This window comes from Chiloscyllium punctatum, chromosome 36 (assembly GCF_047496795.1).
Source record: "Chiloscyllium punctatum isolate Juve2018m chromosome 36, sChiPun1.3, whole genome shotgun sequence".
In the NCBI taxonomy this organism is placed as follows: Eukaryota; Metazoa; Chordata; class Chondrichthyes; order Orectolobiformes; family Hemiscylliidae; genus Chiloscyllium; species Chiloscyllium punctatum.
In genome coordinates, this window is record NC_092774.1 from 14,587,291 (window position 1) to 14,605,084 (window position 17,794).

Below are 17,794 nucleotides of genomic sequence, written 5' to 3' on the forward strand. Positions count from 1 at the left end.
AAATGCTGTTAGAAATGTTGATACAATTCTCCCTACTCAGCCACAAGATACTAGTCAGAGAACTCAACAGGGTCCTAGCGTCTGGACGTAATGTTGCTGAGAGCACTTGTGCTTTACAAAATTAGTAATAAATAATTTGCTTACCGCAGGGTTTTGAGAGGTGAAACCCTATTTGATAAGCCCTGGACCCATACAGGACACATTGGGCAACTATTAAAGACTCCGTTGTACTTCCCCCGGGTTGTGGACTCATGCAGAGACACAAACAACTGGTGTTGAAAACAGTGTTCGATTTGCAAATGGAACAGCTGAGAGGGATTTAGAGTTTGCACACTTGGCAAAGCAGCAAAGTGTCACAGCCAGGATTTAGGAGGCTCAACTCCCTAACTTGGGCTGTTCTGGAATGTGAGTGCCTCATTGACCCTAGAAGGAAGGAATAAATAAATAAAAGCTGACAAACTGAGATATGAAGCAAGTTCGAAAATGTTACAGAGAGACACACACACACAGGCAGAAGTTTGCAGGAAAGTTAACACTTCATAATCTGGTTTCAATGCACATTAGCCTGGGTATGATACTGATATCACAGGGGCCTCAAAAAGGGCACTCCCTCAATACTCAAACCAAAACATGGGTGCCCCCTGCTGGACTGGTTTGTGTTCACTCTTTGCTGCTGCCTATTTCAGTTGATGATGTACATTATTGTACACGCTCACAAACCTGGTGGCACCCAGATTTTGGGAAAGCAGCTAGGAAAAGATCTGAAGCGTGTTTAATTTGTGAACAAACAAGGTGCATACTCGAAGAGGGATGTCCTGTGTTTGTTAACCACTTCCTTGCCTGGTCAGTCTTTTTTACTTGTCTACAACTTGCATATATAGTATCACCTCCCATACATTGTCATGAATATTGTCTAATAAGAGTAGATGTATTTAGTAGATGAATCAAAACCATCTCAAATGACTGAAACAGCTGACATTGGATTGTTGGACAAGTGGGAAATATTTGCATCAGTTAACCAAAACACTTCAAAGTTTACAGTCATGGGTATGTCAAGCTGAAGAATTAGGACCGGGGCATTTTGGAGCCTGCTTCCTTGGACAGAGAATTCTGCAGATACACTACTCTCTGGGAAAACCAGCAGCCCTCACTTCCTCCTCCTCATCTCAGTCCTAAACCTACTCCCCCCAAAGCTTGAGGCCTAGTCTCAGCTACCAGCAGAAATGACTGGATAGGGTAGGGCTTCATCCTCTCAGTGCAATGAATTCCCACTTTCTCCCAAATTCCCGGATGTACTCACTTAGTGGTTGCTGTCTCACAAATGAAAGATTTCATTCTAACTTCTTCCGGTCCTAAGAAGGGCAAAACATCTTTGAAAGCAGCTCTGAAAACCCTGCCTTCACAACCACACTTCTGCTTTCACCCAAGACAGTTAGAGTCATACACCACACAAACAGATCCTTCAGCCCAACTCGTCTATGCCAACCATATATCCGAAATCAATCTATTCCATTTGCCGGCATGTGGCCCATATTCCTCAAAACCCTTCCCCTTCATGTACTCATCCAGATGCTGCTTAAATGTTGTAATTGTACCAGCCTCCACCACTTCCTGTCAGCTCGTTCCATACATGCAAAACCCTCTGAGAAAGTGGCCCCTCAGGTCCCTTTTAAATCTTTGTCCTCTCAGCTCAAACCTCGGCCTTCTAATTTTGGGCTCCCCTACCCGGAGGAAAAGACCTTAGCTATTCACCCTATCCATACCCCTTATAACCTTCTATAATGTCACCCCTCAGCCTCCAACACTAAGGCAAAACAGCCCCAGCCTATTCAGTCTCTCCCTCTCGCTCAAACCCTCCAACTCTGACATCAGCCTTATAAACCTTTTCCAAACCCTTTCAAGTTTCACAACATCCTTCCATAGGATGGAGACCAGAATTACACACAATGTTCCAAAAGTGGCCTAACCACTGTCCAGTGCAGCCACAACGTGACCTCCCAACTCCTTCACTCAATACTCTGACCAATAGAGGAAAGCATACCAAACATCATCTTCACTATCCTGTCTACCTACGACTCCACTTACAAGGAAGTATGAACATGCATTCCAAGGTCTCTTACTTTTGCAACACCTCCCCTGTGTAAGTCCTGCCTGCATTGCTTGACCAAAATGCAACACATCACATTTCTCCAAGTTCAACTCCATCTGCCCTTCGTTCGCCTATCAGCCCATCCAATCAATTCTAATTTAAAGTGAACTCTCTTTCCTCTCTTATTCCTTCGAAGCTGAAGATCTCCATCCCACACACTCTCCATTTTCAATTTGCTGAACCTAATCCCTGCTGTACCGCATTCTGAAGGGTCTGGTTCATGCTGATTAACAGGGCCATACTCAGGGGAGATCGAATTGAAACATACAGAATACTGAACAGCCTGGACAGAGTGGATGTTGGGAAGATGTTTCCATTGATAGGAGAAACTAAGACCCGAGGGCACAGCTTTAGAGTAAAGGGATGACCTTTTAGAATGGAGATAAGGAGAAACGTCTTCAGTCAGAGTGGCGAATCTATGGAATTCATTGGCATAGAAGACTGCAGAGGCCAGGTCACTGAGGATATTTAGACTGAGATAGCTAGGGTCTTGAATATGGAGGGGATCGAAGGTGACAGGGAGAAAGCAGCAGAATGGTGCTCAGAAAGTGATCAGCCACGATTGAATGGTATGTGCAGACCTGATGGGCTGAATAGCCTACTTTCTACTCCTATGTCTTATAGTCTCTTGCTGTCCAGGACACAGAATTGGGAGCAGGAGTCAGCCATTTGGTCTTTTAAGCCTGCACCAGCATTGAACAGATCACAAATGGATATGGATCTCCCTACATCGAGATGCAGAGGCTGGGACTCTTTTCACTGGAACATCGGAGGTTAAGAGGTGTCCTGACAGAGGTTTAAAAAATCATGAGGGGTATCGGTGAGGTGAATGGCAGGTGTCATTTCAAGATTAGGGAGCAAACTTTTAAAGTGAGAGTAGAACGAGTCTAAAGACATAAGGAGCACTTTCTTTTTTTAAAAAAAGTGTGGTTGGTGTGTGGAATGAATGTCTAGAGGAAATGTTGGACGCAGGTACAGTTACAATGTTTAAAATACATTTGGATAAGTACATGAACAGGAAAGGTTCCGAGGGATATGGGCCAAACACAGGCAGGTGGGATTAGTTTAATTTGTGAATATAGTCAGCATGGATTAGTTGACCTGAAGGGTGTGTTTCTATGCTGTATGTCACTGTTCTGTACTGGCGTTAAAACTATTTTCTTGCCTTCCCCAATAAACATCCACTTCACTGTTCAAAAATTATATGAACTCAGCCTTGAAAATATTCCATGACCCCCTAACTGCAGGAAGACATCCCCTCTTCTAAACTCAATTCCACTTGCTAATATACCACTTGCCTTGCTGATTGCTTGCTGCACCTGTCTGACAACCGGCAGCGACTGGTGTAGGAGGACGCTGAGGTTCCTTTGCACATCCATACATCATTCCTGAGGAAGGGCTCTTACCCGAAACGTCAACTTTCCTACTCCTTGGATGCTGTCTGACCTGCTGTGCTTTTCCAGCACCACACATATTTATTCTGATCTCCAGCATTTGCAGTCCTCACTTTCTCCACTTCCCAATATATCACCATTTAAACAATACACCTCATTTCTGCTTTTTTGTTCCCCCACAGCAAAGGCTATAACTTCACCCTGTGGTACTGCACTTGCCAGGTGTTTGAGGCACAGACCTGGACCAGCTTTTCCAGAGTCTGTCCTCTTTCTGGATTCACTCCCTTTCTTTTCAGTTGCTGCAAGTCAACAATTGGATCCCAGCATGAAAATAAAAGAAATAGAAAAGGGAGTGAGAGGAGAGAGTGTGCTGTTGGACAGAGGAAGGAAATTACAGTCTTGGATGAATCTCAATCTTCATTGAGTGCGTGAGTGCGTGAGTGAGTGAGTGAGTGAGTGAGTGAGTGAGTGAGTGAGTGAGTGAGTGAGTGCGTGAGTGAGTGAGTGAGTGAGTGAGTGAGTGAGTGAGTGAGTGAGAGAGTGAGTGAGTGAGAGAGAGAGAGAGAGAGAGAAAAGAGCAGTAGCAGCTTCAGAAGCTCATGGGTCAAGATTGGAGTGGTGCTAGAAAAGCACAGGTCAGGCAGCATCCGAGGAGCAGGAAAATCGACGTCTCCGATTCAGACAATAGGGCTGTTCTGAATGGTAGGAGGACCAGGCTCTTTCCGATGTTCCACTGCACCTCATTGGGCCGGCAAATGAAGTTCATGCACCATTTTTACAGACAGATGGGAGCATGTGCAGGTTTTTGCCGACACCGATGAACATGTGCAGTGCTTGCTGACACCGAGGAGCACGCGCAGTAGGCTCTGTAGATATGCTGGTGTAACTGGCCGATTCAACTGGCCAAATGTCAAGGAGGAAGAAAAAAGGGTAGAGCCACAATTTTGTTTCAGCTTCCCACCCCACGGCTCGACATAACCGTGCATGTTCCTTGCTTTTCTCCTTACCCTCACCCCTCGTGATTTTTCAAATCTCAATAAGGTCATCCCTCAACCTCCTCCAATCCAGTGAAAAAGTCCCAGCCTCTCCCTATAACTCAAACCCTCCATTCCTGGCAATGTCCAAGTAAATCTTTACCGAACCCCCTCTGATAATATTCTTCCTATTACAGGGTGACCAGAAGTGTACTCAGTACTCTAAACAAAACGGCCTCACCAACATCCTGTACAACCTCAACATAGAACAAAAAAAAATTTATAACTAAGGAACAGGCCCTTCAGCCCTTCAAGCCTAAGCCGATCCAAATCCTCTGTCTAAACCTATCGCGCAATTCCTGAATCTGTATCCCTCTGCTCTCCACCTACTCATGCATCTGTACAGATGCACTTTTTCTTTTTACAGATATTTTTATTGAAAATTTAACGTTTTTACAAGTTTGCAAATAAAAAAAGACACGTACAAACACTAATATACAATTAAATCTTAAATAAATAGCCAAAACCTGTCAAACAAAGAGAAGAGATACAGAGAAGATAAAGATAAACTCAACTAACTACTAATCTAACCTATAACTAACCAGAGTGTATGATCAAATATCTTACATTATTCAAAAGAAAAAAGGAGAACATAGTAATTAAGTAGTGAAGTACATGCTCGGAATGAGTTAACATAATTCGTAATAAAACCCGTATTCACGCGGGATTCCTCTCCCAAGGGACCCCGGACCAGCCAGAACTGTTACCTCAACGAGATGAAAGCCCTTGAAAGAATGGCCGAAATATCTGTATCTATGTAATTCAAAAAAGGGCTGCCATATTTTATAGGATAATTCAGTTTTTTGGTGCACCATATTTGTAAGGAAGTCAAGGGGAATACATTCCTTGATTAATCTGTGCCAATTCCTAAGTCCTAGAGGGCCCTCAGCCACGCAGTTTACTAAGATACTTTTCCTTGCGTAGAAGGAGAGAATGGAAAATAATTTCCTCCAGAGCACATCCAAAGAAGGTAAGCTCGAGAAGCCCAGAAGAGGAGATACTGGATCTGCTGTAATTTCCGTTCCCAAGATTTCTGTCAGGGCCTTTACTACTTTGGTCCAGTTATTGATAGGTCAAGGCGGAGGGTGGAGTGGATAGGTGGAAAAGAAAATAGAAAGTTAGGACAAGTCAGGGGGACAGTGCTGAGCTGGAAGTTTGGAACTAGGTTGAGGTGGGGGAAGAGGAAATGAGGAAACTGTTGAAGTCCACATCGATGCCTTGGGGTTGAAGTGTTCCGAGGCGGAAGATGAGGCGTTCTTCCTCCAGGCGTCTGGTGGTGAGGGAGCGGCGGTTGAAATGTTGGGCCACGGGGCGGTCTGGTTGATTGGTGCAGGTGTCCTGGAGATGTTCCCTAAAGCGCTCTGGTTGGATGCCTCCAGTCTCCCCAATGTAGAGGAGACTGCATCGGGAGCAACGGATACAATAAAATGATATTGGTGGATGTGCAGGTAAAACTTTGATGGATGTGGAGGGCTCCTTTGGGGCCTTGGACGGAGGTGAGGGAAGAGGTGTGGGCGCAGGTTTTGCAATTCCTGCGGTGGCAGGGGAAGGTGCCAGGATGGGAGGGTGAGTTGTGGGGGGGCGTGGACCTAACCAAGTAGATACGGAAGGCGGAAAAGGGGTGGGGAGGGAAATATATCCCTGGTGGTGGGGTCTTTTTGGAGGTGGCGGAAATGTCGGCAGACGATTTGGTTTATGCGAAGGTTGGTCGGGTGGAAGGTGAGCACCAGGGGCGTTCTGTCCTTGTTACGGTTGGAGGGCTGGGGTCTGAGGGCAGGAGTGCAGGATGTGGACGAGATGCGTTGGAGGGCACCTTTAACCACGTGGGAAGGGAAATTGCGGTCTCTAAAGAAGGGGGGCATCTGGTGTGTTCTCTGGTGGAACTGGTCCTCCTGGGAGCAGATCCAGCAGAGGCGGAGGAATTGGGAATACGGGATGGCATTTTTGCAAGAGGTGTAATCCAGGTAGCTGTGGGAGTCGGTGGGTTTGTAGAAAATGTCGGTGTCAAGTCGGTCATCATTAATGGAGATGGAGAGGTCGAGGAAGGGGAGGGAGGTGTCAGAGATGGTCCAGTTAATTTTAAGGTCATGGTGGAATGTGTTGGTGAAGTTGATGAATTGCTCAACCTCTTCGCGGGAGCACGAGGTGGTGCCAATGCAGTCATCAATGTAGCGGAAGAAGAGGTGGGAGTGGTGCCGGTGTAATTACAGAAGATCAACTGTTCTACGTAGCCAACAAAGAGACAAACATAGCTGGGGCCCATACGTGTGCCCATGGGCTACCCCTTTGGTCTGGAGGAAGTGGGAGGATTCGAAAGAGAAATTGTTAAGGGTGAGGACCAGTTCAGCCAAACGAATGAGAGTGTCAGTGGAAGGGTACTGTTGGGGACGTCTGGAGAGGAAAAAACGGAGGGCTTGGAGGCCCTGGACATTGCGGATGAAGGTGTAGAGTGATTGGATATCCATGGTGAAGATGGTGTTGGGGGCCGGGGAAACGGAAGTCTTGGAGGTGGAGGAGGGCGTGGGTGGTGTCTCGAACAGATGTGGGGAGTTCTTGGACTCGGGGGATAGGACAGTGTCGAGGTAGGTAGAGATGAGTTCAGTGGGGCAGGAGCATGCTGAGACAATGGGTCGGCCAGGGTGGCCAGGCTTGTGGATCTTGGGAAGGAGGTTGAACCAGGCAGTGCGGGGTTCCCGGACTATGAGGTTGGAAGCTGTGGTTGGGAGATCTCCTGAGGTGATGAGGTTCTGTATGGTCTGGGAGATGATGGGTTGGTGATGGGGGTTGGGTCATGGTCGAGGGGGCAGTAGGAAGAGGTGTCTTCGAGTTGGCGTTTGGCTTCAGCGGTGTAGAGGTCAGTGCGCCAGACTCCCACTGCGCCCCCTTTATCCACTGGCTTGATGGTGAGGTCAGGATTGGAGCAGATGGATTGGAGGGCTGCGCGTTGTGAGGGTGAGAGGTTGGAGTGGGGGAGGGGGGGTAGACAGGTTGAGGCGGTTAATGTCCCGGCGGCAGTTGGAAATGAAGAGGTCGAGGGCAGGTAATAGGCCAGCGCGGGGTGTCCAGGTGGATGCAGTGTGTTGGAGGTGGGCGAAGGGGTCCTCGGAAGGTGGGCGGGAGTCCAGATTGTGAAAGTAAGCTCGGAGGCGGAGGAAGTGTTCGACATCACGGCGTGTATTAAATTCATTGATGCGTGGACGGAGGGGGATGAAGATGAGTCCTTTGCTGAGGACTAATCGTTCGTCCTCAGTGAGGGGGAGGTCTGGAGGGATGGTGAAAACGCGGCATGGCTGGGAGCTGGGATCTGGTGTGGGTGTGGAGCTGGGAGTGGGGGCGGAGCCGGTAACTGGAGTGGGTGTGATGGGGGGAGGGGGAATGGGGGGTGGAGTCATGAGCTGGGGTGGTGTTCCCCTCAGGGTTCTGTAGGCCAGGAATGGCGACAGTGGGATCTGTGGGGGGCATGTCAGCAGAATGCAGGTGAGTGGCGTTGGTGGGGGCGGAAGTGGGGGTGACCACAGCAGTAGGGGTGGCGGAAGTCACTGAGCGTGTGACATCAGCGATGATGTGAGGGGCAGAAATGATGTCACATGTGATGCATGAGGAATTGTGAGGGGCGGAAGTGGCTGTGGGAGTAGCCATGATGGGGGCGGAAGTGACATCAATCAGCGTGGGGGCGGCAGCTGCACCAGCCGCATGGCTAATGGCGTCCGAGCAATTTCAGAGGCCGGGGGAATCTTCTGGAATGTTTGAGGAGCGCTGGTTATGGAGGTGGGTGGATAAAAGTTTGTTGTACTTACAGTTTTTGATGTTTAAGATGGAGTTGAAATACTGTTTGTTGAGAGTATGAATTCTCCTGAGGATGTAGTACAGAGGGGGTCCTTTGTAATTCTGAGAGAGTGTGGCCCTCAGCTGAGGCAGGGCTGACTGGAGAGAGGTTAGGTGACGGCGCATTGCTGCAAGCGTGGAGCGGAGGATCCTGAAGGAGAACCGTTGCTGGTGTTTTTGAATCTGTAGTCTGTACTGTTTGTCCTGTTCGGATCCGAACTCTGCTGGTTTAAAGGTGGTCCAGAGTCTGTGTGGGATGAGTTGGTTACGGAGGCAGGCACTGAGGAAGCGAATGGGGCTGTGTTAGCGAGTCTGTTTCAGGATATGGTTGAAGAGCCTCAGGGCAGAGGAAATGACCTGGGAGTTGCAGTGGGAGAGGGACTCCCTGAGATTCTTGTAGACAGAGGAGGGAAACTTCTTCAAGGCAGGCATCCTTGCAAGAGGATTCGCAGTAGGGTTAAAATCAACGAGGTAAAAACAAGGACTGCAGATGCTGGAGACCAGATTCTAGAATCACACAACTCCAGGTTGGAGTCCAACAGGCTTCTTTGGAAGCAGTAACTTTTGGAGTGCTGCCTCATCGTCAGGTGGTTGTGGAGGATAAGATCCTGAGACACAATTTAGAGCAAAACATTCCAGCGTCCTGCCACTGAAATGGTATATTCAACAAACCTGGATTGTTAAGTCTTCCACCTTTTCAAATAGGTTGCAGGTCTCATTACAATGTGAATCCCAGAACTTCTTGTTGTCACCTTCTCGAGATAACAAGGTTTGATAGCAAAAGCTCACATCTCAGCTCAGATAATGCATTAAAGGTGTGAGGTCAGAGTCTGCCTGCATCCCAATCTTGAGTCAGACTGGTTCTGTTTCCAAAGTCAAAGTTACAAGCTGTTACATGTATTGACTGCCTGCACACACCACACCTCCCCTGTCCCACACCCCCCCTCACTGTCTTCACTATTGGCCAGCACCAAGTTGTCCCTTTGTAATTGGATCCTTGGTACATCCGTAACCCGGAGGAAGTATTGCCTCACTCAGCAATTTTAACCTGTACCCCGTCTCCAAGTAAGTGGCTCCCTGCTCATTTGCCAGGAAGGGGCAGTGTAGAGTCAACCAGACTGCTGTGGGTCTGGAGTCAGGTGAAGACCAGACCGGGTAAAGGATGCAGCTGGAACGACTGAGTGAATCCTTTCCCACAATGGCGGTTCCCTTCCCTAACAAGGGAGAGGGGGAAATCAGATGGGGGCTTTCTCCCCCCCCCAGACCTCCCCCTCCCTGAAACGGTCTCATCGTTAGATTCCGAACTCCACATTTCTGACCGAATACCGATTCTGACATCTGTCGTGGTGGGATTTGAACCCAGGAGTCCCCGGAAACAGGTCGACAGTCCAACTGATATTGGCACTCGGCCGTCACTCCTTCAATTCCCCTGTGATGGCACGTGAACTCGCTGGTGCTTCTGCAGGTGGGAGGAGTATGTGAAGGCCTTCCCGCACTGAGAGCAGCTGAAGGGCCTCTCCCCCGTGTGGATCCGTTGGTGGACCAGCAGGGAGGAATAGCTGGTGAACCCCTTCCCGCACTGAGAGCAGGTAACTGGCTTCTCCCCGGTGTGGACCCACTGGTGGGTCAGCAGGGAGGAGACCTGGGTAAAGCCCTTCCCACACTCGGGGCAGCTGAAGGGTCTCTCCCCCGTGTGGATACGCTGGTGGTTCCGCAGGTTGGAGGAGCAGGTGAAGCCCTTCCCGCACAGAGAGCAGGTGAACGGCCTCTCCCCCGTGTGGACCCGCTGGTGGGTCAGCAGGTTGGAGGAAGTGCTGAAGGCCTTCCCGCACTTGGGGCAGCTGAAGGGTCTCTCTCCCGTGTGGACACGCTGGTGGGTCAGCAGGTGGGAGGGATACCTGAAGCCCTTCCCGCACTGAGAGCAGGTGAATGGCCTCTCTCCTGTGTGGATCCGCTGGTGGGTCAGCAGGTGGGAGGATGTGCCGAAGGCCTTCCCGCACTCGGGACAGCGGAAGGGCCTCTCCCCCGTGTGGATCCGCTGGTGGGCCTGCAGGTTGGAGGAATGTCTGAAGGCCTTTCCGCAGACAGGGCAGAGGAATGGCTTCTCCCCGGTGTGACTGCACCGATGAGTCTCCAGGGCAGACGGGAAATGGTAGCCTTTCCCACAGTCACCACACTTCCACGATTTCTCCACAGGGCGGGATTCCTCTGGTTTCTCCATGGCCACAGCTTCAGCTGCACACAAACACGTGTAGAGCCCCTCCCTGCCGTGAAGTCCCTTTCCCAGGCCGTATAACCGTTTCAGACTCCACACACAGTTCGCTGCAACAGTGGGATCTCTCGTCCAGTCCCACTGATGCTGAAAACGTCCTCAAACAGGAACCAAAAAGTGTGGATCCCTCTCACAGAAATTACAGTCAAAAATCGTTGCAGTCCCGATGGATTCAGAGACTGTCAGACATTGACATCAAAGTGATGACTGCAGACACTGGAGAGTCAGTCAAAAAATGTGGCGCTGGAAAAGCACAGCAGGTCAGGCAGCATCCGAGGAACAGGAGAGTCAATGTTTCGGGAATAAGCCCTTCATCCGTTGATTTTGAAACTTCAAGTCGTCAGATTTTCATATACTCTGCAAAAAGAGATTACAAAAGTCATCACTATCAGTGTAGGGTAGAAATTCAGAACAAGCAATTCTACTTTCTGTGGAATATTCTTTTGTTGTTCCACAAAATTGAAAGCACCATCCCACTCTCCCTTCCCCTTTGTTCTCACTCCACTCTAACTAATTCCCCTGAAGGTGCTGATTCAGGATCTTACAGGGGCAGAAAAAGCAAAAACATCAAGACTGACATCTCTCTGAATTTTGGATACCTCCACCTGAAAGTTAATATCTTTCACAACACTGGGATCCTGCTGAGAGTGAGCAGGTCGGATTTTGGGAAGCAATAAAAAAGTGTCAATTCAGGGTGAACCTGCAATGCAGCTTCTTGAGGAAGGACCAGACATAAAATGGTTAATGACCCCGGGAAGGTGGGAGCAAAATGAGACATCAAGCCATTAACACCGACACACTTCAGTCAAACCCTTCTGCTCCCAGTCAGGGCAAAACATGCTCTGAAAGTCCAGCCTTCACAACCATACTTCTGCTTTCACTGAAGACAATTAGAGTCACACAGCACAGAAACAGACCCTTTGGTCCAACCTGCCCAGATATCCTAAATTAATCTAGTCACGTTTGCCATCACTTGGCCCCTATATGGGCCGGGTGCTGACAGCTGGGACTAAATTGGGTTGGCTCTTTTGTCAGCAAGGACGGAGTTGGACCGAAGGGTCTGTTTCTGTGCTGTACATCTCTATGACTCCAGTCACATTTGCCATCACTTGGCCCTGACCCATCATATTCATATGCCCATCCAAGAGCCTTTTAACTTGTCATCGTACCAGCACCCCCACCACTTCCTCTGGCAGCTCACTCCATCGCTCAAGCGACTCCACGTTGAAAGCGTCTGGTCTGGTGCACCAGATGACGCCAGGATAATCTCAGATCATTTTCAGATTGCATTGATATTCAGTCAGTGACTTTCCCGATCAGGATGTTGTACGTGATCAAACAGGTCAGTGGGTAGGCGATCCCCCACCTCTTAGTTCAAGTATCTCTACGAGAACTCCCTTGCTGGAGGGTCCCTTGGAGACACTTCAACTGGACTTCATTGAGTTGGAGAAATGAGTTGAGTTGCTATAAATATGTTTTGCTTATTGCTGATGTCTTTTCGAAGTGGATTGAAGTCTACCCTCCTCCTAACGCTACTGTTGAGAGTGTGGTGAAGGTTTTGTTTAAGGAAATAATTCCCCCCTTCAATATACCTGCGTGCATTAGCTCAGACAATGGACCACACTTTGCATGTAATATTAACGGAGAACTCTGTTCCCAGCTTTGTATTTGTTGGCAACTGCACGGTGCTTATCATCCTCAGGTGACCGGACTTGTTGAATTTTTTAACCAGACGCAAGACTAAACTTGCCAAATTAATGGCCGAGTCTGGCCTCTCCTGGTTATGCTAATCCCTGTGGCCTTATTCCAGATGTGATCCATGTCTGCGGGCAAGACACGACTGTCTCCAGCTGAGAGTCTCTCTGGTCACCCCCTCCGTACCCCTTGGAACGATTTGGTCCCTTCTCAGTCCACGTCCACCACATGACCGAAGCAATGATTGGTTATAGAACATAGAACATAGAAGAATACAGCGCAGTACAGGCCCTTCGGCCCTCGATGTTGCGCCGATCAAAGCCCACCTAACCTACACTAACCCACTATCCTCCATATACCTATCCAATGCCCACTTAAATACCCATAAAGAGGGAGAGTCCACCACTGCTACTGGCAGGGCATTCCATGAACGTACGACTCGCTGAGTGAAGAACCTACCCCTAACATCAGTCCTATATCTACCCCCCCTTAATTTAAAACTATGCCCCCTTGTAATAGCTCACTCCATATGTGGAAAAAGGTTCTCACTGTCAACCCTATCTAACCCCCTAATCATCTTGTACACCTCTATCAAGTCACCCCTAAACCTTCTTTTCTCCAATGAAAACAATCCCAAGTGCCTCAGCCTTTCCTCATAGGATCTTCCTACCATACCAGGCAACATCCTGGTAAACTTCCTCTGCACCTGTTCCAGTGCCTCCACATCCTTCCTATAGTATGGCGACCAAAACTGCACACAATATTCCAGATGCGGACGCACCAGAGTCTTATACAACTGCAGCATGACCTCAGGACTCCGGAACTCAATTCCTCTACCAATAAAAGCCAGTACGCCATATGCCTTCTTCACTGCACTATTTACCTGGGTGGCAACTTTCAGAGATCTGTGTACATGGACACCAAGATCCCTCTGCTCTTCCACACTACCAAGTATCTGACCATTAGCCCAGTACCCCATCTTTTTATTACTCTTACCAAAGTGAATCACCTCACACTTAGCTACATTGAACTCCATTTGCCACCTTTCTGCCCAGCTCTGCAGCTTCTCTATATCCTGCTGTAACCTGCCACATCCTTCCTCACTGTCTACAACTCCTCCGACTTTCGTATCATCCGCAAACTTGCTCACCCAACCTTCTAACCCTTCCTCCAGGTCATTTATAAAAATGACAAACAGCAATGGTCCCAAAACAGATCCTTGCGGAACACCGCTAGTGACGGCACTCCAAGATGAACCTTTGCCATCAACTACTACCCTCTGTCTTCTTCCAGCCAGCCAATTCCTAATCCAAACCTCCAACTCACCCTCAATGCCATATCTCTGTATTTTCTGCAGTAGCCTAACATGGGGGACCTTATCAAACGCCTTACTAAAATCCATATATACCACATCTACCGCTTTCCCCTCATCTACCTCCTTAGTCACCTTCTCAAAGAATTCAATAAGGTTTGTGAGGCACGACCTGCCCTTCACAAAACCATGCTGACTATCCTTGATCACATTATTCTTATCCAGATGTGCATAAATCCTATCCCTTACAATTCTCTCTAAGACTTTGCCCACAACAGAAGTGAGACTCACTGGCCTATAGTTACCAGGATTATCCCTACTCCCCTTCTTGAACAAGGGAACCACGTTTGCTAGCCTCCAGTCCTCCGGCACTACTCCTGTAGACAAAGAGGACACAAAAATCAAGGCCAATGGCTCTGCAATCTCCTCCCTTGCTTCCCAGAGAATCCTAGGATAAATGCCATCAGGCCCAGGGGACTTATCTATTTTCACCCTTGCCAGAATTTCCAACACCTCTTCTCTACATATCTCAAAGCCATCCATTCTACTTATTCGTGCCTCAGTATTCATATCGACAACAATGTCCTGTTCCTGAGTGAATACTGACGAAAAGTATTCATTCAGTGCCTCCCCAATCTCTTCAGCCTCCACACACAACTTCCCATTACTATCCTTGATTGGACCTATTCCTACCCTAGTCATTCTTTTATTCCTAACATACCTATAGAAAGCCTTAGGGTTTTCCCTAATCCTACCAACTAAGGACCTTTCATGTCCCCTCCTTGCTGCTCTTAGCTCTCTCTTCAGGTCCTTCTGGGCTACCTTATAACTCTCAATCGCCCCTATTGAACCTTCACGCCTCATCTTTACAAAGGCCGCCCTCTTCCATTTAACAAGGGATTCCAATTCCTTATTAAACCACGGATCCCTCACACGACCCTTTCCTCCCTGTCTGATAGGTACGTACTTGTCAAGGACACTCAATAGTTGCTCCTTGAACAAGTTCCACGTATCAATTATGCTCTTGCCTTGGAATCTACTTTTCCAATCCACACATCCTAAGTCATGCCTCACCGCATCATAATTTCCCTGCCCCCAGCTATAACTCTTGCCCTGTAGTACACACTTATCCCTCTCCATCACTAGAGTAAAAATCACCGAATTGTGGTCACTGTCCCCAAAGTGCTCACCTACCTCGAGTTCTAATACCTGGCCTGGTTCGTTACCCAGAACCAAATCCAGTATGGCCTCACCTCTTGTTGGCTTATCTACATATTGTGTCAGGAAACTCTCCTGCACACACTGGACAAACACTGACCCATCTAACGTACTTGAGCTATAGCTTTCCCAATCAATATCAGGAAAGTTAAAGTCCCCCATAACAACCACCCTATTACTGTCACTCTTCTCCTGAATCATCTTCGCAATCCTTTCCTCAACGATTCTAGGACTATTAGGAGGCCTGTAAAAGACTCCTAACAGGGTGACCTCACCTCTCCTATTCCTAACCTCAACCCAAACTACCTCAGATGGCAAATCTTCGTCCATCTTCCTTTCCACCGCTGTAATACTATCTTTGACAAGCAAAACCACACCCCCCCCCCTCTTTTACCCCCCACCTCTGACCCTACTAAAACATTTAAACCCTGGAACCTGCAACAGCCAATCCTGTCCCTGATCTAGCCATGTCTCCGTAATAGCCACAACATCGAAGTCCCAGGTACCAACCCACGCTGCAAGTTCACCTACCTTATTTCGTATACTTCTGGCATTAAAGTATACACACTTCAAACCACTCTTCTGTTTACAGGCACCCTCCTTTAAGATTGATGCCATATTCCTAACCTCCCTACACTCCAGGTCCTGCACCCTAAAGCTACAGTCTGGGTTCCCATGCCCCTGCAGAGTTAGTTTAAACCCCCCCCAAGAGCACTAGCAAACCTCCCCCCAAGGATACTGGTGCCCCTCAGGTTCAGGTGCAGACCATCCTGTTTATGTGCAATTTTTAAAGCAAAACTCTGTAGGCAGTCAATACATGTAATAGTGTGTAAATTTGACTTTGGAAATAGAACCAGTCTAACTCAAGTTTGGGATACAGGCAGACTCTGACCTCACACCTTTAATGCATTGTCTAGTTTGAGATGTGAGCTTTTGCTATAAAACCTTGTTATCTCGAGAAGGTGACAACAAGAAGTTCAGGGATTCACATTGTAATGAGACCTGCAACCTATTTGAAAAGGTGGAAGACTTAACAATCCAGGTTTGTTGAATATACCATTTCAGTGGCAGGACGCTGGAATGTTTTGCTCTAAATTGTGTCTCAGGATCTTATCCCCCACAACCACCTGATGATGAGGCAGCACTCCAAAAGTTACTGCTTCCAAAGAAGCCTGTTGGACTACAACCTGGAGTTGTGTGATTCTAGAATCTGGTCTCCAGCATCTGCAGTCCTTGTTTTTACCTCGTTGATTTTAACCCTACAGCGAATCCTCTTGCAAGGATGCCTGCCTTTCCTCCTCTCTCTACAAGTTTTTCTCCTCTCTCTACAAGAATCTCAGGGAGTCCCTCTCCCACTGCAACTCCCAGGTCGTTTCCGCTGCCCTGAAGCTCTTCAACCATGTCCTGAAACAGACTCGCTACCACAGCCACATTTGCTTCCTCAGTGCCAGCCCCCGTAACCAGCTCATCCTGCACAGACTCTGGAACACCTTGAACCAAACAGAGCTCGGATCCAAACAGGCCACTCCACCCTCCTGTCTGACCTATCACCTTCATCCCCACCCCTATTCACCTATTGTACTCTATATTACTTTCTCCCCACCCCCCTCTCATTTATCTCACCACCTTGCAAGCCCACTGCCTCTATTGCTGATGCTTTTGCCCAAAATGTCAATTTTCCTGCTCCTCGGATGCTGCCTGAACTGCTGTACTTTTCCAGTACCTAATCTAAAGTGGATTGGCCATGCTGAATTATCCATGGTGTCTAAGGATGTGCAGGTTAGGGTGGATTGGCTGTGCTAAATTCCCTATCCTGGCCAGGAATGTGCAGGTTAGGGTGGATTGGTCATGCTAAATTACCCATAGTGTCTAAGGATGTGCAGGTTAGGGTGGATTGGCCATGCTAAATTACCCATCGTGCCCAGGGATGTGCAGGTTAGGGTGGATTGGCCATGCTAAATTACCCATAGTGCCCAGGGATATGCAGGTTGGGGTGGATTGGCCATGCTAAATTACCCATAGTGCCCAGGGATGTGCAGGTTAGTTTGAATGGGCCATGCTAAATTAGGCATAATGTGCAGGTAAGGTGCATGACTCGGTTAAATGTAGAGCAATGGGGACAGGGGGAATGGGTGTGGGTGGGTGACCCTTGGGAGGGTCGGTGAGGCCGAGTGGCCTGCTTCCACACTGTGGGGATTCTCTGAAGGGAGGGGGTTTGGAAAGTGAGTTGTCCTCCCCGTCTGCTGCTGGGGCCGCGCATGCGCGGTGCGGCGGCCCGCTGAAGGACTCGCCCCGCCTCCTGTCCCGGCACGTTTCCTCGCCCCGCCCCTAGTTCCTTTGTGACGTCACAACGCGGAAGTGGCCCTGTCCGTTTCAAAGTGAATCTCCCTCCCTCTGGGCGACTCTTCATCCTGGGAGGGAGACAGAGATGGGAGGAGGGGAAATTGGTCACTTGGAGCAACTGGAGTGAATCCAGGGAGGGAGCAGACTCCACAAACTCAGGTATGTGTCTTAGTTACCCAGGTGAGGAGGGACTGAAGGATAGAGATTGGGAAGGGGGAGGGCTGGATATCTTTTCTGTTTTGATGTTTAAAATGCACACGATTCCCACCAGTAACTGCAACAGGTACAAGTACAGCACATGCAATATTCCTCATTGCAGCTTCACGCTGGTTTTGCATCCTCTGTTCTTGCTCCACCTTCGTTCCTGCACATTTAGCCTCTTTCCCTCATTCACATTTCCCCCCGCCCTGATGTTCCAAGCTCCATTCTTTCCCGGTGGCGCCCATTACTCTTGTCTATTTCTTGCCTTATCCGGCCTTGTGTGTGAACAAAGTGTTAACGTATATCCTCTTTCACTGCCAGCTGCTTCCTTGTTTGCGAAAGCAACATTTC

General features: G+C 48.5%; 1 protein-coding gene across 1 annotated transcript; it reads right to left on the reverse strand.

The window, feature by feature from the left end:
• Positions 1–9,672: 9,672 nt before the first annotated feature.
• On the reverse strand, positions 9,673–16,300 carry LOC140460013 (uncharacterized). Its single transcript, XM_072554418.1, has 2 exons — positions 16,256–16,300; positions 9,673–10,533 (listed from the first exon to the last, which is right to left on the reverse strand). Exons 1-2 carry the CDS (start codon positions 16,298–16,300, stop codon positions 9,823–9,825), a joined length of 756 nt encoding a protein of 251 aa, XP_072410519.1. The 3' UTR covers positions 9,673–9,822.
• Between the last annotated feature and the right edge of the window lie 1,494 nt (positions 16,301–17,794).